This window comes from Myotis myotis, unplaced genomic scaffold, assembly GCF_014108235.1.
Source record: "Myotis myotis isolate mMyoMyo1 unplaced genomic scaffold, mMyoMyo1.p scaffold_m19_p_9, whole genome shotgun sequence".
NCBI classification, from domain to species: Eukaryota; Metazoa; Chordata; class Mammalia; order Chiroptera; family Vespertilionidae; genus Myotis; species Myotis myotis.
In genome coordinates, this window is record NW_023416401.1 from 39,172,217 (window position 1) to 39,194,022 (window position 21,806).

General features: G+C 38.7%; 2 protein-coding genes across 7 annotated transcripts in view; one reads left to right on the forward strand and one right to left on the reverse strand.

Annotated features, from left to right (window-relative positions):
- Nucleotides 1–12,259, forward strand: part of GREB1L (GREB1 like retinoic acid receptor coactivator) — a 235,760-nt gene extending 223,501 nt beyond the window's left edge. The window contains exons 30-35 of the mRNA XM_036322498.1: nt 1,394–1,559; nt 2,712–2,939; nt 3,868–4,009; nt 6,177–6,377; nt 9,232–9,370; nt 12,061–12,259. Coding sequence (XP_036178391.1) covers nt 1,394–1,559; nt 2,712–2,939; nt 3,868–4,009; nt 6,177–6,377; nt 9,232–9,370; nt 12,061–12,224 — 1,040 coding nt within the window. The 3' untranslated portion in view covers nt 12,225–12,259. The remainder of the gene's footprint in view (nt 1–1,393; nt 1,560–2,711; nt 2,940–3,867; nt 4,010–6,176; nt 6,378–9,231; nt 9,371–12,060) is intronic.
- A 6,155-nt stretch (nt 12,260–18,414) lies between these two features.
- ESCO1 (establishment of sister chromatid cohesion N-acetyltransferase 1) overlaps nt 18,415–21,806 on the reverse strand; it is a 37,509-nt gene continuing 34,117 nt past the window's right edge. For 4 of the 6 annotated variants that reach the window (XM_036321680.1, XM_036321682.1, XM_036321681.1 and 1 more), the window contains 2 exons: nt 21,058–21,245; nt 18,415–19,605 (listed from right to left, as the gene is read on the reverse strand). In XM_036321680.1, coding sequence (XP_036177573.1) covers nt 19,458–19,605; nt 21,058–21,245 — 336 coding nt within the window. In that variant the 3' untranslated portion in view covers nt 18,415–19,457. Of the gene's footprint in view, nt 19,606–21,057; nt 21,246–21,806 lie in introns of those variants that run through there. The other 2 variants (XR_004969887.1, XR_004969888.1) reach the window with 2 other exon arrangements.

A 21,806-nucleotide genomic window follows, 5' to 3' on the forward strand; every position in this document is an offset into this window, starting at 1 on the left:
ATGTGGACATCCTTGTCTTATTCCTGATCTTAGAGAAAAAGCTTTCAGTCTTTCACCACTGAGTATGTTACTGTGGGTTTTTCATATATGATCCTTATTATGCTGAGAATGTAAACTATTACATTCATGCTCTTAGACAGTATATTTTCCTAAATCCTATTTCTCTTCATCTATTCAAATAGTTTTCCTGGTTAGACTTGCTAGCTTTACTACCCTTCATTTCATTATCTACATTTTGTTTTCATTTTAGAGTGGGCCACTCATAAAATTTGGCTAATGCCTGGTGATAATCATCTTTAATATATATTTTTTATTGTTGACAGTATTGCAGATATCCCCTACTCCCCCCTCTTTGCACTCCTCCACTAGCCCCTGCCCACCCCAGGACTTCACCACACTATTATCTGTGTCCATGGGCTATACATATATGTATGTAAGTTTTTTGGCTAATCTCTTATCCCTCTCACCCCTCTGAGATGTGTCAGTTTGTTACATACATCCATGCCTCTGCACCTATTTTGTTCATCAGCTTATTTTGTTCATTAGATTCCACATATAAGTAAGATCATGTGATATTTGTCTTTCTGTGACTGGCTTGACAATCATCTTAATTGCTATCATTCATTGAGTACTTAGTACATGCTAGGCACTATCCCAAGCACCGTACAATTCGCGAAGTAGATGCTATCATTGCCTTCTTACAGGTGGAGAAGCCAAGGCACAGGGGAGTTAATTGGTTCATTGTCAAAGTTAGAAAGTGGTGGGATCAGGATTCAAACCTAGGCAGCTTGGCTCCAATCTTTTCTACTACTCACTATACCACACAGCCTCTTGCAAAAAAGAAAAAAGAAAAAACTAGAAAAAAAATGCCAGTTTCCAGAATCATCTTCAGAGATGATGCTACCAATTTCCTAAAGTTCTCTAAAGCAGGAAACACATTAGTGTAAGCGGCATACTCACTAACCGCAGGCTCTGGTACTCCCTAGTGCAGGACATGTGAGAGACTGCTTCTGAGACAGAGCCTCTTATCATGACTTTCAGAAACTGACTAGTAATGAGTTTCCTCCATGTGGCATCCTTTGTCCTATCAGGGAAACTGGATTCTTGCTATATTCCTCAAAGTGTAGTTCATGAATCATCTGTATCATCAGACATCTTTGGTTTCTGTCCCCTTATCAGACCTACTCAAGTTAATCTTTGGTGTTAGGCTCCAGGAGTCTGCATTTTAAAGACTTCCTCTGTGATTTTTACCTACACTAAAGTTTGCTCTGAAAATCTAGTTGACCCTGCTCACAGTGGTCACCATGTGAACAGGCATGCCTGTGGAGAGAGTGAGCTGTCTGTGGGGCTTCCTGAGTGAAGGACGTGCAGCTGTACTTGTGTTGCCTTCCAGGTGCTGCCAGGTTTCTCATTAAGGAGCTGTCATACCACAACCTGGAACTGGAGAGGAACCGCCTGGAAGAGCTGGGAATTAAACGCCAGTGTGTCTGGCCTTTCATCGTTGTGATGGATGACTCATGTGTCCTGTGGAACATTCACAGTGTTCAGGAGCAGACCAGGTAGTGGTACTTCCCGAGCAGTCCTATTGAGAAGATCCTCTCCTTGGCTGCAGTTATGCATGGAAATAAATAGAAGAGGCATAGCTTTCCAGAGCAGAACGTTCATCCACAAGACCACCCTCACAAGTACATTTTTTTTTTAAATTTAGACATTCAGTATGCCATTAAATTCCCAGACCATTTCTGCATCATGGCTTTGGTTAGCTATAAATCTATTGAGAGTATGCTTTGTTTCGAAAGTCCAGCCCTTGCTGGTTTGGCTCAGTGGAGAGTGTTGGCCTAAGGACTAAAGGGTCCTGGGTTTGATTCTTATCAAGGGCCCGTACCTTGGTTGCAGGCTTCTCCTTGGCCCGGGCCCTAGTCAGGGCGCGTGCAGGAGGCAACCAATTGATGTGTTTCTCTCTCAATATTTCTCTCTGTCTTTCCCTCTCTCTAAAAATCAATGGACAAATATCCTGGAGTGAAGATTTAAAAAAAAAAAAAGTCATTGGCTTCTAAATCAGGGAACCTGCTTTTTAGCCCCAGCTTTGCCATGTTATTGGATGAAAGGGAAAATTATTTCACCTTTCTCAGTTTCATCACCTGTAAAATTATGGTTGGGCCAGTCTCAGTGGTTTTCCTCTTGGGGCAGTGGTGAGGGGTCCATGAGAACCAGAAGGATAATAAAAATGGGTAAGTCCAACACAAGAAATGGCCCCAGATATCAATAACACCCTCGTTGAAACACAGCCAGATTTCTAGGCCCTTCCAATTCAAACGTCGTGATTTTGTGTCCTTGTGGATTTGAAGTCAGTGACGTTCTCAAATATTCCATTATACAATAATTACCAGAATTAGGAAGTATACTTCTGACCTCGGGCTACCTCACTCTAGTAACTTACTGCTCGTTATTCACTTTGAGGCAGGGGCTGGCTTTGTTTCTCGGTCTTAAAGTGATGCACCCCACCCCCTAGAGGCAGTTTCCTAAAATTAGCAGTCTGGCAGTATGAAAACTCAGCTTGACACCTTCCTCCATTCCAGGCTAAGAGAAAGTAAATGAGCTAATTATATTACAGATATTAATACTGTATAGTAGTGTTGGCCCTTCATAAATGACCCTGTTTTCAATAATATTTATTGATAACTTATATAAACTAACTTTACATTTCATAGCCAGCCCATGGAAGCAGGAGTTTCCAGTAAGAATGTGTCCTTGAAGAGTGTCTTACAGCACATTGAAGCAACACCAAAAATCATCCACTATGCAATCCTGGGTATACAGAAATGGAGCAGCAAGCTGGCTTCCCAGAGTCTGAAGGTCCCGTTCTCCAGGTGCCACGTGCACGATTTCATTCTCCTCAACATAGACCTGACTCAGAATGTGCAGTACGACTTCAACAGGTAGTCAGGCTCTTGGGTACAAGTAACCCTAGTCATTGTCTCTACCCAGCTCTAGCCTGTTTTTTTATTCCTATTTCTGTCTTTAATTGAAAACTGAGAATCTCTTTACATGGACAAGAAGAAAGGGGGAGAATCAAGTCTCAAAGTATCCCTTCACCATCCTTCAAACTGACACAAATCCTTAACAGGTGTTACAATATAAAATGCTTGGAAAATGTTTCAGCGATCTCATTATTCAACAAAAACTGAAACAGGGACAAACTGTTGAATCAACACCAGTCAGTGTGTGGACCCATAAGCCCACTGAAGGTTAATTCTTCCTTCTTCCTCTGACCTCAGAAGGTAATCACTTTCTCCAAATGTAAGACCAGAGGTCTGGATTCTGTAGAAAAGCCAGTAAGTGAAAATGAGCAGGCTAACCTTGGCCTTGCCTCCTGAATAAATTATGTCCATATCCTGGAAAATCTGATCTGGCCAAACAAAGAAAAGCCAGGGACTGTAAAGTCCCTCTTATGTCAACCCCCAATCCTGTAGCTACTAGAATATTCTGTAGCTATTTTACTTGTTTTAAATTTGACAGATGCTTCATCCTATTTGCAGCCAGAATTTAAAAACTTGGAGCACCTATGCACTCCCATCTTGCAAGAGTATATAGAATGTGCAGTCTTGTTCGGTTCAAGGAGCCCAAGGTCCCAAAAAAATGTCTGGGACCAAACTCTCCTCACTCCTCCTTTATTTAATGGCTGTAATTCCCAAATCAGGGGCTTCACACAGGCAAGTGTTAAGAGGGCCCGCTCTACAAGAAAGCAAGGTTGATTCTGTTTGAGGCTGTCTCTTAACGTCTGCCACACATTTATTTCTTTGTGTGTAATGATCATGATTGAGATGTGTCAGGTAGCCAAAGAAACCTATTGTGATTATGATTTAGGTATTTCTGTGAAGACGTTGACTTTAACCTGAGAACAAACAGCAGTGGCTTGCTCATCTGTCGTTTTAATAACTTCAGTCTCATGAAGAAATACATTCAGGTTGGAGGGCAAAGGGACTTTATCATTAAACCAAAGATCATGGTAAGTATGCAAGCTTGATTCTACTATTGGAATGAAGACAACAATTTCTTAATTGATATCTTTGTTATTAGGTGCTGGCATTAAGCACTTGCCACTTGTGCTTAGAAAGTGAGGAGTCCTTAATGCCAAATTTGCACTTGCAGTCCTCATTTCCCTTGCTGAGGACTCATCTACAGCCAGACATAACATTTGAAAATACAATAAAATTACTTCTCTTTATATTCAAGGCTTCACAACTCCTTCAAGGATTTGTGAAGGATTCAGTTTCAAAATTAACATTCTGTATTTTTTATGTAATACATGAGAAATGTAAATCAAAATGCTTGTCAAGAAAATAAAAGACCAGAGACTTCCAGTCAAGATGGTGGCATAGGTAAAATGCGGTACTCACCTTCTCCCACAACCGCATCAAAATTACAACTATAGAACCACCATCATTCAGATCCACCAGAAATCTAGCTGAATAGAAGTCCAACAACTAGGGATTTAAGGAAGAAGCCACATGAAGACTGGTAGGAGCAGACACAGAATGGGCTGGTCAAAAATCAGAAAGGATCTCTCGGCTGGGGAGGTCCCCTGTGAGGAGCAAAGGATCCTGGCCCCTCACCAGGACCCCCAGCCCAGGGTTCCAATGCCAGGAAGAGAAGTGCCCATAACTTCTGGCGGTAAAAACCAGTGGGAATTGTGGCTAAGACAAAGAGCTGCTGGAGTTCCTCTCAAAGGGCCCACACATAGACTTACTTGCACACACTTCCTCTGAGCACCAGTGCTGGGACAGCAGCTAAAATGGTACAGGGATATACAGGGAAGAACTAAGTTGTTTGGCATTAGGATAAGAGCTGGGGGGGGGGGGGGGCAGTACTGCAGCTTTCTGCCAGATAAAAGTGCTGGCAGAGGCCATTGTTCCTTTTCTGAGACACCTCCCCTCCCTCCCCCACCTCCCACACACAGAGATGACAGGCAGATGCCATATCTGAGTCTCCATCAACTTGGCTCAGTGTTTTTCTGCCTGCCCTGGTGATTCCTAGAGATCCCACCCCACCCAAGCTATTTCCATTGACTTTTTTCAAACAAATGGCCTGTCTTGGCTCATGCTTCAGACTTGCCTAAAATCTCTCAAACAAGCAGTGTCTGGCCTCAGGGTGCCCTATACCTCTCACAAAGTGGCCGCAGGCCTGGCAATAGCAGCTGGCCTTGGTTCACAGCTTAGCCCCACCTGGGTACCTCCAAACCCAGGAAAAGTAGCAGCCATCTGAAGATTGCTTTGTAGCTCACACCGGATGGCACCAGCCAGAACACAAAAGGCAGCTGACCTTGGCCTGCACCTCCCAGGAGTCCCCAGATCCAGAGCCCCTGTACCCCATGATATCCACAAGCAATATACTCAAGAAGCAGAACAGAAACAGACTTAGATGCAGAGTATATTTTGATGGTCGTCAGATGGGAGGGAGTTGGGGGTTGGGTGAAAAAGGTGAACAGACTAAGTACAAATTGGTTTTTACAGAATAGTCATGGGAGTGTAAAGCACAGCATAGGAAATATAGTCAATAATATTCTAATAACTGTATGGTGTCATATGGGTAACAAGATGTATTCGGATGATCACTTAATAAGTTATATAATGTCTAATCACTGGGGTGTATACCTGAAACTAATATATTTCAACTGTAATTGAAAAATAAAAATGATTAAAAACAGAAAAAGAAAGTAACAGATCAAAACCTGTTAAGGTTGCAAATTCCATGGGCTATCCTTTTCTGTTTAAGAGATACTGGTATCTAAATCATTTATAACATGGATCCCCAGTAAGCTTAGAAACCTTTGCTTTTTTTTTTTCTCTCAGTTGTGATAAATCCCATCCACATCCAGAGCACTATAATAGGCTTCCTTTTGGTCCTCACAATGTACTTGCTAAATGCAGTAACTTTCTAAGAAGCCTGCTTTTCCATTGTCTCCTGTTCTTGCTGTGGGTAAATTGTTAGATACGACAGTACTGTTCTGTAGTAAGTGAAAAACATTTTCAGAACCCAAGGACAGACTTACATTTGAGCCTAGCACTTGTCACTTGTACTATTATTTGGGGACTGCTAGGATGCAATGCAGTTTCCTTGCCTATTTCATCCACTGACAAACACATTTTCCATGATAATCTCGGTTCTTGTTTCAGGTGTCAGAGAGCTTAGCACCCATCCTGCCCCTTCAGTATGTCTGTGCTCCCGACAGTGAACACACATTACTGGCAGCCCCTGCGCAGTTCCTTCTGGAGAAGTTCCTTCAGCACGCCTCATACAAACTCTTCCCCAAAGCCATCCGGAACTTCAAGAGTCCTGTGTTAGCTGTTGATTGCTATCTTAACATTGGACCAGAGGTAAAGGGGGAGTGGGCTAGTACTATGCTTTACCCACTTCCATCCATTTGTTTTCCATTTTAGTTCCCATTTGAAAAAGACAAAAAGGAACCTGTAACAGACTCATTTATGCAAAGGGTTACACAAGGTGCAATGGTAGTCATCCCTCCCCATACACATTTCACCTCTCCACAATAAGCCAGTGAACACTCAAAGTTTGGCTCTGAGGTCAGCTCTGCTGAGAAGCCTACTACCTCAGCTGGGCAGAAACAGTTGTTTGCTCCCCCTCAATCACATGTATCAGATGATATTTTAAAATTCTTTATTGTTTAAAGCAGTAGTCACCAACCTTTCAGACCTCACAGACCACCAGTTGGCAACCGCTGCTCCAAAGGTTTCCTTAAACCAGCGGTTGCCAGCCTTTCAGACCTCATGGACCACTGGTTGGCGACCACTGGTTTAAAATATTACATGTCTTCTTTGTTCCCCATTAACTTCTCCCTAGCCACTCATACCCCCAGCACATGCCCTCACCCCCCTACTGCCTGTGTCCATTGGTTATGCTTATATGCATGCATACAAGCCCTTTGGTTGATCTCTTACCCCCCGCCTGCCACCACCACCACCACCACCACCACCACCACCCCCACCCCCCCCCCGGCCTTCCCTCTGAGTTTGGGTGGTCTGTTCGATGCTTCTCTGGATCTATTTTTGTCCATCAGTTTGTTGTTCATTATTTTCCACAAATGAATGATATCATGTGATATTTACCTTCCTCTGGCTTATTTCACTTAGCATAATATTCTCCAGATCCACCCATGCTGTTGCAAATGGTAAGAATTCTTTCTTTTTTACAACAGTGTAGTATTCCATTGGGTAGATATACCAGTTTTTTAATCCACTCATCAGATATTTTAATCATGTGATGGTATTTTTCCCCATGCCAGAGGACCACTATGTCTTACCCACTATTGTAGGCACATAAGAGGAGCTCAATGATTGCTGAGCAATAAGGTATCATGGAGACCTTTATCGTTGTCACTTCCACTCTTGCACTTCATTCTTTTCCATGATTTCCTTATTTGTCATTCTCTTCTCTGTCTCAAGTTCTCCATCAGTTTTACTTTATAAAAAAATTTGCAAGTTGTACCTTTAGGCTTCTTGACCACTGATAGCCAATAGCCTTCAAGACTTAAACAGCTCCTACCACTAAGCTTTCTGTTGGTATTATCAGTACTGTTTTTTTGTTTGTTTTTTGTTTTTTTAAATATATTTTATTGATTTTTTACAGAGAGGAAGGGAGAGAGATAGATAATTAGAAACATCGATGAGAGAGAAACATCGATCAGCTGCCTCCTGCACATCTCCTACTGGGGATGTGCCCGCAACCCAGGTACATGCCCTTCACCGGAATCGAACTTGGGACCTTTCAGTCTGCAAGCCGACGCTCTGTCCACTGAGCCAAACCGGTTTCGGCATCAGTACTGTTTTTAAATATTCTATTTTATTCTATTCAAGAACATATCGTCCTTGTAAAGAATTTAAAAAATAAAGGTATAAATTAGAAAATGAAATCACTTGTAATAGGAACAATAACATTTTGGTATACTACATTTCTTCTTGCCTTTTTTTCTTTGCATGTGTTGACAATCTCTAAAGACTGAAACCAATTATATTTAATTTTGAAAACTGATTTTTGGCCCTAGCCGGCTTGGCTCAGTGGATAGAGCGTCAGCCTGCGGACTGAAGGGGCGCAGGTTCGATTCCGGTCAAGGGCGTATGCCTGGGTTGCAGGCTCAATCCCCTCAGTAGAGGGTGTGCAGGAAGCAGCCAATCAATGATTCTCTCTCATCATTGATGTTTCTATCTCTCCCTCTCTCTTCCTCTCTGAAATAAATAAAAACATTTTTTAAAAAAAGAACTGATTTTTAAAATTTAACTGTAAATATTTTACATTCTCACAAGTCTGTGGGTTGGACATGAATTATTGAATTTTATAAGTAGAAGGAGCCTTACATCAGATACCACACTTTCATGGTACCAACATAAGTTACATGTCTAGCCCAGGTTTCCCAACTCTTCCATCCCAAGATCCAGGGCTTTAGATGTCGGACAAAATCCCAATACCACTACTACTAACAGCAGCTAACACTCACTGAATACTTACTGTTTATATTAATTCACAAAATAGTCCTATGAATCAGATACTACTATCATCTCTACAGGAAGATGAAATATGGTGAAATGAAGGAGACTGCTCAGAGTCACACAACTACTCAAGGAACCAGTACTCGAACCCAAGCAGTCTGGCCCACATTTTTAGTCATTCCATCCTTCTCAAAGTCCTCCAACTATCTCATTCACTTACCTGTAATTTCTGTGGTTACATGGAAGCCATACATACCTAAAAATTTAATTCATGCAGTTTGAAGCTTCTAGCCAATTGAAAATTTAAGTCTATCTACATGAAAAGCTGATTAAAAATGTTTACTCTCTCTAATAAGGTGATCTAAACATTTTATCTTTCCTCAGTATGCCTTTCTGTGGAAGGCGGCTTTTTTATTTTATAAACACTCTTAGATAGAGGGGCTTATTTTGTTCCTTACTACTAATTCTTTCATAACCATCTCTGATTATGAGAAATAAACTAGAAGCTTTAAATATGTTAAACCTTGGTACACTAAATAGAAGAGGTGCAAAGCTTAAATAACCAACTCATTTAAGTTTCAATAAAACACACACACACACACACACAAAAAAACCTTTTCCCTTATCCTGAAACAGACAGCTAAAGAGGAAGATACTGACTCATTCAGGTAAAGTGCAGACATTTTGCTTCTGAAATGCCCATGCTCCTTCTGCTTGATCATTCCAGGTGGCCATATGCTACATCAGCTCCAGACCCCACTCCAGCAATGTCAACTGTGAAGGGGTGTTTTTCAGTGGACTCCTCTTGTACCTCTGTGACTCTTTTGTAGGTGCTGATCTTCTTAAGAAATTTAAATTTCTAAAAGGTAAATCAAATTTAGTATTTTGCTTGTGAATGCTATTGGTTCCCATTGGGCAAAATACAAAGGTGAAAAATATATTTTAAAAAGCACTTTAACAGTCATTTTTTGCCAGTAAATTGAGTATCTTGGTTTCAACTGAGGAATCAAGTCTTGATATACTAAGATGAATACTAGATGAATAGCCAGATTTGTGACATTAAATGTTTCGCCACTATTAATTTTAGGAAGGAATCGATGCAAGAAGAGAAGTAATGCTTCTCATATAACCTAATTTTAATAAAAATCAGGTTACTGAGTTATGACAACTATGCACTATACAAAGAGTTAGTTAGATTTGCCTAAGAACAAACTGTAAATCAGGCATCACGAATAATCCTGACAAGATGACCTCTGAGGTCAGTGAAAAAAGTAAGGTTCAGAATACTGTGTACAGCATATTACCACTTTATGAGTATAGGTGAAATTAGGTAATTATACACACACACAAAAAAAAACCACACATCTGGAGCAGTAGTGGGGGGTGACTGCCTTGCAGGGGACATTTGACAACATCTGGAGATATTTAGATTGTCACACTGCTGCTGCTGGCAATATAGTAGGTAGAAGCCAGGGATGTTCCTAGACATCCTACAAGAACAGAGGAGCCTCCCTGGTGATATGCATGTGATGATGGAACAGGACGTGTGCCATTGCTTCTGCCACCATCTGAAACACCCAGTTTTTAGAAAGGCTCAGAAATGCCTGCTGGGCATGGCCATGGACACTCCCTGCCAAGCAACACAAGAGTGAGAAAGCTCATATCCAAGGTGACCTAAAGGGTGGCATGGAGAGAACTGTAAGCAGGCATGTTGACTGTTGTCCTTGTTGCTGTTGGACTGAATCCAGGAGATGGAAAGCTGGAGACGTTAATACCGAAATCCAGGACGTGCCATTGTGAGGCCTCCAGGGCTCCCATATATTTCTGATTTTACTTATTATCACAGAGTAGATTTAAAATCTATTCATTAAAAATAATCTTTTTTTAGCCCTAACTAGTTTGGCTCAGTGGATAGAACGTCGGCCTGCGGACTGAAGGGTCCCAGGTTCGATTCCGGTCAAGGGCATGTACTTTGGCTGCGGGCACATCCCCAGTAGGTGGTGTGCAGGAGGCAGTTGATCAATGTTTCTCTCTCATCGATGTTTCTAACTCTCTATCCCTCTCCCTTCCTCTCTGTAAAAAATCAAAATGTATTTAAAAAAAATCTTTTTTTAGATTCTGGGCGACATAGAAATTTAAGTATGTAGTTATTTATGTACCTTTGTTTTCCTTTTAATTTTACCCTCCCCCATTTTATATAATTTTTACTTTTCAATTAGATTACATTCAATATTATTTTGTACTAGTTTCAGGTATACTGCAAAGTAAAATGTCCCCTCAGTATTTCTGGTACCCAGCAGACCCCATATATACAGATCACAGTACAACTGACTGTACTCCCTACGCTATCATCTGTTACTAATAGAGTTTGTGTGTACGCTTCTGGGTTGTGCTGATACATTGATAGGCAAATAGTGTTTTAAGCGCTTACACTGGCCACACATTTTCTCTGCATTAAACATGCTTTTATATCATTCCTACTGAATTTATTCAACTAACTTGTTGAAATAATTCCAATTAATTGGAACTGCTCTGGTTAAAAATACTCAATTTATATGTAGATTAAAAACTAGCTTTTCTCCTAATTATAGATCCTTCTCATTAATCTGCCTCGCAGTGTTTCTGAGAGTTCAAACTGTACACTTTTCAAAACTGAAGAATATTAGGTATCAGTGTCTTTACTCTGCTCACTGTGATACTGCAGAGAAATTATTCTTCATCGCTGCTCAGCAAAATCATTGTATATGCTTAATCATCACTTGTATTACTTCATTTTATTTTTTCCAGTTTCCTTGCATTATATTGTCTCTGTTATTGGTTTTTAAAAGCCTGTTTATAACTAAAGATGTTAACCATTTCTCATGCACTGCAAATGAAATACCATGGTTTTTATTACTATTTTACTCTGGTGTTTTACTTTTTGGTTGTATCAAACTTGTGTATTAAATATAATCATGTTCTATTAAAAAAAAAAACACAAAAAACAAAAGAACTGAGCAGCCCCACAACCAAGAATAATCCAGTCCTATAGAGCTAAGGTTGAGAAATCCTACTTGAGAGTAACACATGAGAAACATTATAGCATTGGTTTTAACACTGGTTACCACAGGGGGAAGGGAGGGTATAATTGGGAGATTTTTCACTTTACACTCCTTCAGACTTTTGAATCTGTAATACTACTTATTCAAAATAAACAATAAATTTAAATGATGGGTTACTTACCTAATATGTTGGTTCTCAGATGTGTTCACTTAGGGCAGCGGTTCTCAACCTGTGGGTCACGACCCCTTTGGCAGTCATAGGACCCTTTCACAGGGGTCGCCTAAGACCATCCTGCATATCAGATATTTACATTACAATTCATAACAGTAGCAACATTACAGTTATGAAGTAGCAATGAAAATAATTTCATGGTTGGGTCACTACATGAGGAACTGTATTTTAAGGGCCAGAAGGTTGAGAACCACTGACTTACGGGATACATTGTAGAGAGGTGGTAAAGTTCCTTATCAATTCCTGAGCCTAAAATGCACTTCTGCTCTTTTTTTCCCCAAAGGTGCTACCCTGTGTGTCATTTGCCAAGACAGAAGCTCCTTACGCCAGACAATTGTCCGCTTAGAACTAGAGGATGAGTGGCAGTTCCGCCTCCGGGATGAATTTCAAACTGCTAACAGTAGTGAAGACAAGCCCCTGTATTTTCTTACTGGACGTCATGTATGAACTTTTGAAGAGACCAAAAATAGCAAAGGGATGCCTAGGGGGAGTGGGGCAGAAACAATTATTTGGGGTTTTTTTCCTTTAAAGTACAATCACTGTGGAGCAAAGTGCAACATATTTGTCTGTTCTCCAAAGAATGCCCCAAATCTTTGGGGGCATTACTCTCTTTCAGTTCCATTTCAGGACCTTACATTCAGGTTAACTCCACCTTAGGCAGTTATGCAATTACTTAAGACGTGGTCTGCCCGCGGAGCCTGAGGAGGATATACTTTGGAGAACGAACATGGAGTTTGCATTGTGTTTTCTACTACACCTTGTTAGGGGTAAAGCTGACTCTCAGCATTAGCTAGCCTGAATGTGTTACGTGAGACACCATTGGTGTGGAATTAATTGAAGATTAACGTTTGAGGCCTGAACCCTCAGTTTCTCTTCAGATCTGTACTTTGGTACAGTATTACTCAGGGGTCTGAAATGATAGAATGTAGAAGATATTTGTATTTAAAAAAAGAAGTAGCTTTGTCTTTCTCTGTGCAGTGTTAGTTTAAGATTTATAATCTTATATGTATTGAAACTTTTGGCAAAATTTCCACAGGAGTTTAAAGTTTACTATTTAAACTGAACAAACAAATCAGTAAATGCAGAGCAGGCACTGTGTATATAGCAGCTTCTCCTTGCTTAAATTACTTTGCTTTTTCCATTCTTTAAAAATGTTTCCAGTCTCTAAGCACACCATGTCTATGAGAATATGGAACAGTGATTAATCTTGTATAAGAAGAAACCTGATTCAGTAGTTGAGCCAATTAAGGAACTTTTGGCAGTCACCACACGCCCACCCTGCTTGGTTGTAATTAAGCAGTTGACACCAGCAAAGTTACATGTCAGGCAATGGCTCTGTATGGAGTGGAACTAGTTTGTTTCTTTTCAGAGACTCAAGCAAAGCTTCCTTTAAAAGATACACTTAGGGATAAGGACACATATGTAATACCTTAATAATAATAAAAATGAATAAATAAAAGATACATTTAATGAACATTTTATCTGCCTATACGGACAACTACACAGAAATTGATGAAAAGGGAAATGAGCTCATAGAGGCAGAACTGTCGTTCAGTAGATTCTTTTGTAAGGAGTAAGGAAGATTCCATTAAAAAGTCTTTGACTCATTAAAATCAGCAAGGGAAGGGTTTGTTCAGTATCAATAGTAGGAGGCATAAGTTTCTATAAATTTCTCGCCATTATTTTAAAATTAAAAACAGATTTTTAAAAAATGTTCTAGAACTAAATCTATTGGAAGTTTACTCTTAAATTACTCCAATTCTCATCCCACAACTTCTTGACATTTTTCTCATTAGCCCGTATGTACCACTTTATCCCCACTTAACATGGCCATTTTTACTTGAATTATCTTATTTATGGCCTGAAACTACTGAAAGGGGGTCTACTAAGCCTGCATTTACTTAGAACAAATAGTGTTAATTGACCAGTTTTATTAGCTTGTGATAACAAGGAGTTTACAGCTAGTAAGATGGAATATACTAACCTGAAAATGGTTTGCAGATCCTTGGTTTTAATATAGTTACTTAAGATGCTTTAAATATATTTTGAATGAACAATTCTTTTAAACCCCATTTTTAATTGTCCTTAAAAGAGGGTCTGATCTGCCTTATGTATGCTTTAAAAATACTCCCTAATTTTAGTATAACAGAATTTTTGGCAAAGGTACGTTTTGAAGTAGGTTGATTTAGATATGAATGTATTTCAAATGTTCCTGTTTGGTTGAAAGGGCCTAATGCAGACGATATCAAGAAACCCACTGTTTGTGCAATATTCCAATTATATTACTATATAGGGCAAATAAAATACTTGAAATAATTCTAAAATAGTTGTACCTGGCTGGGGCAGATGGCTTCTCAGGTTTTCTTCTGGCTTTATGGCTTCATAGTCTGAAGAACATTTTTAAAGTAGTTAATTAAATGCAGGTACTCTGTATTAGTTAAGGCTGCACTCTGAAAAATCAAGTGATTATAATCTCTTAAATACTATTTAACCCTGTGGAAGGAAATACCAGAATAAAGTCAAAAGACCATCACCCCAATGATAGTTCAAATTGATCTGCCTATTCTTTTCAATGTCTTTCTTACTAAGGTTTAAATCTTTTAAAATCACCTTAACAGTATAATTCTTTAGAGAATGTTAGGTCCTTCTCCTTTAAGGATAAAATTGCACAAGCACAGGACACCATGATTTGTTAATACATACCTTGGTGTGTTCAGCTTCAAGCCTTGCCATTCCTTAGAAACATTGTGGTATGAATGTGTTCTCTAGGCCTCCATAATAATTAACCTATGGACCTGTTGAACTATGACAGTTCACACAGGTTAATACTGAATGTAAAGTAAAATTAGAATTGTTGTATTCAGGTTTTTTTTGGCTGTAATTTATGCAAATGTTTTTGTTGTTGTTTTTTTTTAGAAAAGGAGGCACCTGTGTTAACTTTATTACTGTAAAATTTTCTTAACCAAAATTTGGTGAATTTCACTAGTCTACCTCACATTTTGTTTATGATTTTAAATTGTCTTAAGTTGTGTCTACAGTATGTTCTTGTCCTTCCATTTAATTTGGTATTAAAATTCTCTCACACCCAAAATAAGTTTGTCTTCTTTAACTTTCTGATATATTCATAAATGGAATGAGCTTCCTGACTCTGACAGTGTCCAAGAAAGGCTGGAAGTCCATATATCACAGGTTGGATGACTCTTAAGATTCTACTATCCTGGCATAACAGTCCATCAAAGTGTTAAATAACTATCCACAACGATGTCCATTTGCAGAGTTCCACATAATTATGGAAGACATATCTATAAATGATTATTCAAGAGATGTTAGAAATAGTCATTGTACACATATCCCCAATCTTTTATTTATAGATGACAACTGTACTCACTTTGCTGTCCTTCGTTGAGGCAGAATGGTTTGCAAGAACTGTGTAATATGACATAAGATGTTAATCTCCCAATTTATTTCTAAACTCGAACTAATTTTACCAAATTAGGAGAGTAACTGCTATTCCAGAATAATGCCTTTCAGTTAGTTCTATAGACTGTTAAAATAGACTTTTATATAGAACCATGAAAACAGTCTCCTAGGCCAAAGGCTCCCATTACCTTAGCAGGGGCAATAAATACAAGTATGATGACAAATTCAAGAGCAAATAGAAATTGCCAGTGTTCCACTACATATTCCAAAACAGTTGCCTTGGAAAGACTAAAAGCTGTGAAACTGTCATACCTTCCTATTCGGCTACCTAGACCTAGAACAACATCCAGGGACAAACATTTCTTGGAAGTCTCTTTAGTCACTGTAATTGGCCCTTAAATTTCCTCTAGGTCTAAGATAATATTGCTGTTAACACTGAAACCCTCGCTTCATTGAAAAGCCCTCACTAAAGGTGATTCCAGGAAGGTGAGGCTAAGGACAAAGCCATTCACACTGTATTTTCCTTAGTATTTACTTCAGTGACCATGACAAAAGATGGAACAAGTTATATAAGAAAGAAAAAGGAAGGTCATGCCTTTAGTAGATACACCAAGTTCACTATTTTATATTATGAACTGGCAAAATAGTGACATAATTCAAACAAAATAAAATCATTGCATGGCCATGCAGACCAGAGCATACCCCAAATAAAATCAAATAGTTCCTGTCTATACCTGCGGTTCCTATAATGTCTATATACTAGTCATTTTTATAATGAAAAACTTTTCAATGGCAGCAAAATTTAAAAGCCCCTTTATAAGCAGCAATTGTAGAATCAACCTCCTTTGAAGTTTAACTGTGACTGCTAGTACATACTTACTCTGTCCAATACTCCGTGTCCAATACTGCCTCCACCACTCTGTAGATCCCTCTTCTTTTTCTAAGGTCACTCTTCAGCCTTCAATTGTGATGTGACAGTGTTGACTCTTCTTTTTATTCTTGAGACTCTTCCGAAGTTTCAATTACTCTTCTTGGGCATGCCATCTCAAGTAATAATGTTCCTCACAACTTTCTCCTACCCTTTCATTTTATAAATCTCAGGGTGGTGAGCTCTTCTAAATCTTCAAATAACTATATTCATAAATTCCCTTAATCTCCTAAACTCTAGATCAACATATCCAATTATATACCAAACTAGAGGCCCAGTGCACGAAATTTGTGCACTGGGGGGGGGGGTGTCCCTCAGCCCAGCCTGCACCCTCTCCAATCTGGGACCCCTCGGGGGATGTCCAACTGCCCGCAGTCAAACATCCCTCTCACAATCCAGGACTGCTGGCTCCCAACCGCTTGCCTGCCTGCCTGCCTAACTGCCCCTAACCACTTCTGCCTGCCAGCCTGATCACCCCCTAACCACTCCCCTGCCAGCCTGATCGACACCTAACTGCTCCCCTGCCAGCCCAATCACCCGTAACTGTCCTCCCCTGCCGGCCCGGTCGCCCCCAACTGCCCTCCCCTGCTGGCCCAGCTGCCCCAAACTTCCCTCCCCTGCTGGCCTAGTCTCCCCAACTGCCCTCCCCTGCTGGCCCGGTCGCCCCAAACTGCCCTCCCCTGCTGGCCTGATCACCCATAACTGCCCTCCCTTGTCGGCCATCTTGTGGCTGTGGGCACCGCCATCTTTGAGGGCATGGCAGTCAATTAGCATATTCCCTCCTTATTGGCTGTGGGCACTGCCATTTTTGAGGGCGTGGCAGTCAATTCGCAAATTCCCTCCTTATTGGCTATGGGCGCCGCTATCTTTGCGATGGCATGAGGGTCAATTAGCATATTCCCGCTTTATTAGGTAGGTTATCGCCACTTGGAAAATATTCAACTACCTTAAAATCTTTACCAAAATTGAGTTCATCCTTCCTATCCAATCCTCCCAACATAATTCTCCAGTATTCCTTTCTCAGTCAATACATCTACTCAATTACCCAAATCAAAATTCCCAATTACCCTAGATCCTTTGCCATGATTCTTCTCTGGTCAGTTATCAACTCGCACCAAATCTTCCACTGTATTGTCTCAGAGTTTATCCATCTTCTCTCATCTTCATCCCATACAACACAGCTTTAGTTCAATGTTTCAAAATTTTTTACTCAGACTCCTTTAGTAGTCTCTTCATTACCTTCTAAGTTCCAGATTCCTTATTTATAAACTCTACTTCATAAGGTTGTCATGATAACTAAAATAATGCAGCACCATACACAGGGAGTGACATACAACAAAAACTCAAATGTTAGATATTATTAATACTATTCTTAAGGAAATACCTAGATTATAAAAGATATGAGAGATGATATCTTCAAAAATATAAACATGAAAATAAACTGATTTCCTAATAACAACATTTAAACCAATCAATATATCCTCTTTATCCCCAGGTCTCCTTGAAACTGCCAAATTTAGTATCCCTAAAGAAGCATACTATGGCTTGCATGGAAACTGGATCTGGATTATGAGATTAACAGTTACTAGAGCAGCTACACTATTCCTGAAAATTTCATCCTATTTTAAAACAATTATGGTCCCTGTCAGGCAAGCATTAAGACCAAGCATAACTACAAAAGTCTCAACCCAAAGGGAAAGGGAGTATCAAAAGTCAGACCATCACTGGGGGGTAGGGGAGGCCAGGGGATTGTCAAGGGCGGGGGGGGGGGGGGAGGGAAAAAAAAGGGGGGGGTAAAAAGGACACATATGTAATACCCTTTGTAATACTTTAAGCAATCAAAGAAAAAAAATTAAAAAAAAAAAAGTCAGACCATCATGATGAGTTAGAGGAAAATACTTAAACTGCCTTATCATTACACCCCTAACAAGTATAGGGCCTTAACCACTCTCTAAATTTAAAAAGCATATATCTATTGAGAGATAAAATGTACGCCTGACTGTTAATCTTAAGGCCCAAACTTTTAGCCATTCTTTAATGGAGATATAATTTCAGCTCATAAAAATAATCTATATTAAATCACTATGGTGCTTCATTCTTGGGCTGTGGCTCTTTATCTTCTCATGTCAGGATTTGCCTTTTATTAAAGTTCAGAGGAGCTATTACTGACATGCTGATCTTTTGGCAAACTGGTGAAAACTAATCTTTTAAGGAGCCAGCGTTTTCATCATTTTTTAAGATATCAAACTTAAACTCCCTGAAAAAGCACAAATGACAACACACCACTCATTTATTACTTAGAAAAAGCTATCAAGTATTTTATTATTTTATCCTACATTATATACAAGTCATAAAAGGCCACAGCAGTTTTCAACATATAAACCCTTTAAAAGTAGAGGGCACTATGAAGGATTGACAAGTATCAAAATGAAGTCCAGTAATTAGGGTATATACTCAGTGTAGTATTTCTGAGGAATAACAAGCAGATACCAAGTCATTAATATTTAGCTTGCAACTATTTCATGGGTTTTTATAAATCTCTTTGGAGTTCTGTTAACAGCCTAAGTGTGCCCAGTTGCCATTTAAGAAGTAAAATCAGAATAAAAGGATAATAAACTTTAGAAGGTACCTTACTAATTCTAGTCATTTATATGTCTCCAAGAAGGAGACTCAATTCTTTACAACCTTCCACTTCTTTCTGCCCTCAAGAGCAGGAAAGAGAGAAATGGAAGGAAAAGCTCAATATTCCAAATTCCTTCTGCTTATTTGGAGCTTTGCTTTTTAGTGGAGATTCCTTCAAAGTATATGTCAGGCCCTTAAAAAATTAGCTTTGAATTCCTAAACACTTAATATTATACCCTTCTTGAATAATAGCTTAAAAACACTGGTTTCCGCTCTGTGAAAATACAATCTTTAAAATTGTAACTGGTATCAGCAGATCAATATATTAAAAAAAATACAGTACCAAACTACACTGGTATATTTCCATATTAAGAACTTCAAAATATACTTATCACTGAGACCATAGTCCTTGCATTAGTTTTCAGTCCACTATGAACAAGTATCTGCTGCATGTAAACATGTCTAAATAACTATAGATAAAATACATTAATCATAAATTTCTGTAAAAGATAATAAAATATCTTCTTTAAAAAACAAAACAATAATAAGCTATTACTGCATTGTTTCCAATTTTATGAAAATGGAACAACCTCATGGCTGTTGCCAGTCCTGAGTTCATTGTAACAAAAATGGCCCTAGTTCCTGGTTAAAGTCAGCAACCAATCCACTCTTCAATAGATGTCTTCTGGTACTGTAGGCAAGATTTTGTTTTAGGTGCTATTTTGTCCATTAATAAAATTATATACCAGAAATTGACCAGTGCCACAGTACTGTGTTGCGAACAGTTTTCCATCAGGCGTGGGATCTGAGAAAGCAATTTCTTCTTTACTCAAATATGAGCCATATATAAAGTTACTCCTATTAAAAATAAGAGGGGTGGGGAAGTGGAAGGGTAAAATAATTATTAATAGGGTTAGGAATCATTAAAATTAGAAAAACCTGTCAAATACAGTTTGAGTAGACTTTTTAGGTAATGTATATGCCAAAAATGTTGAAAATAACTATTCATCTAAATTATAATAATGTGAGGTAAAAAAAATTTATGAAAGCAACAATGGTTTTTAAAACATTTACCCAACCCTTTTTCATGATAGAAATATTCAACAACCCTGAGTAGAAGGAATTTTCTCAAACTGAAAAAGAACAGCAAGGAACACCAAATGTTAATGGTGGAAGAGTGAAAATTGCTCCCCCAAGATTAGAAACAAGGTAAGGCTATCTCTGCACATACCTCTACTATTCAAAACAATGTACTAGAGTCTAATTAAAAATGAGGTCCGCAATTTTATAGGACACAATATCAATATTTTAAAAAATTAATTGTATTTCTATATATTTGCAATGAATAATCCAGAAACAAGAATGATCAATAAATGAAAAAAGTAAAAATTCTATGTGCTTTAATAGGAAGCTTATTGTGTCAATCTCACTATCACAGAACAAATACAATGGCTATACTGTTTTATGTTTTTATAAACTAGAACAATCTTATGATTGTTATAAAAAGTTTTACAAGGTTTAAAGAAGGAGCAATACCCTTATTTAAGACTATTATTTAGTCAGCTGCATTTTCTAGATTTAGTTCTGAAAGAGCTAAAAACAGACCTGCCTCTTGTCATGAAAAGGGTGGATAGATCTGAGCCCTTCTGAATCATGACTCAGTAATAAAATAAGGGGGAGAAAAGAAACACATAAAGGCGCTAAGATTTCAGAGCCTTAGAATCTCATTTAAAACAATGATGGATGCCCTGGCCGGTTTGGCTCAGTGGATGGAGCGTCGGCCTGCGGACTGAAGGGTCCCAGGTTCGATTCCGGTCAAGGGCATGTACCTTGGTTGCAGGCACATCCCCAGTAGGAGGTGTGCAGGAGGCAGCTGATTGATGTTTCTCTGTCATCGATGTTTCTAACTCTCTATCCCTCTCCCTTCCTCTCTGTAAAAAATAAATAAAATATATTTTAAAAAAAACAAAAAATGATGAATTATTTTGAAAACTGTATCAATAGATAGTAGATATCTATTGATATGGATTCTATGAATAAACAAAAACAAGAACTTGAACTAAAAACCTCATTTGCATGACTAATTTTAACCTTTTCCATTAATCTTTTAGCAAAGGTTCTTTAAAGAACAAAAAACCAAAACATGCAATTCATCTGAGTCTTTTCCTCAATACCTTTGATTAAAAATCAAGTGATAAAAGCACAAGAAAAATGAATAAAAGGCTTAGATAATTTATAAATAATATTATTAAGTTAAGGCAAGTTTATCTAAAGTACTAAAAAGAATGTGAAGGATTACATTCAAATTACCTTAGACATTCAATCATGCGAGAAGCAATTTTCTTCCTACGCATCATGCTGAATACCCATATTCGACTGATCCCACAGATTGCAGGCTCTGGCAATGTTGAGCAGCACCAGGCTTTTTGTCTTTCAAATCTGACTTTTTCTTCTTCTGACCTGGTCACTGGCAGTTTTTCTTCTATAACTCTGTAGCCCTATAGGTATCAAAATTGGAAAAAATTTTCAAGTAAGAATATTACTTAGCAATTATCTAGTACTAACCTTAGTGAGGAGGTCACTACATTTGTCTTGTTTCTTAACAAACTTATGGAGACTATTTATGGTTTCACATTCATTTTAGGAAATAGATCTGGATCTACATTCTGTTCTAATTCACTTACTAGTTACATAACCAAGAGAGGAAGTTACTTACTTCATTAAGCTTGAGTTCGTTACCTATAAATTGGAAATATCCATTTCTTTCTGAGAATTGTTGAGAAACTGAATAAGGTAATACATACAAAGCACCTTGTCATCAGGGTTGACACAATAGGAACTGAATGCTAGTTTTCTCTACCTCCCACATCCTAAGGACCAGCAAAAGTACATCTTAAGAACTCAGCAGTCATAACAATGGTTTTTGTGATTGCTGCCATAGTTCTAGGGTTCACGGCTATGTGGGAACTAGGAATAGGGATGGCAGAGTAATCAAGGATTTAGAAAAGTACTTTTCCCCACACACTCATCTCTTTCTTAAAAAAAAACAAAGTGCTTTA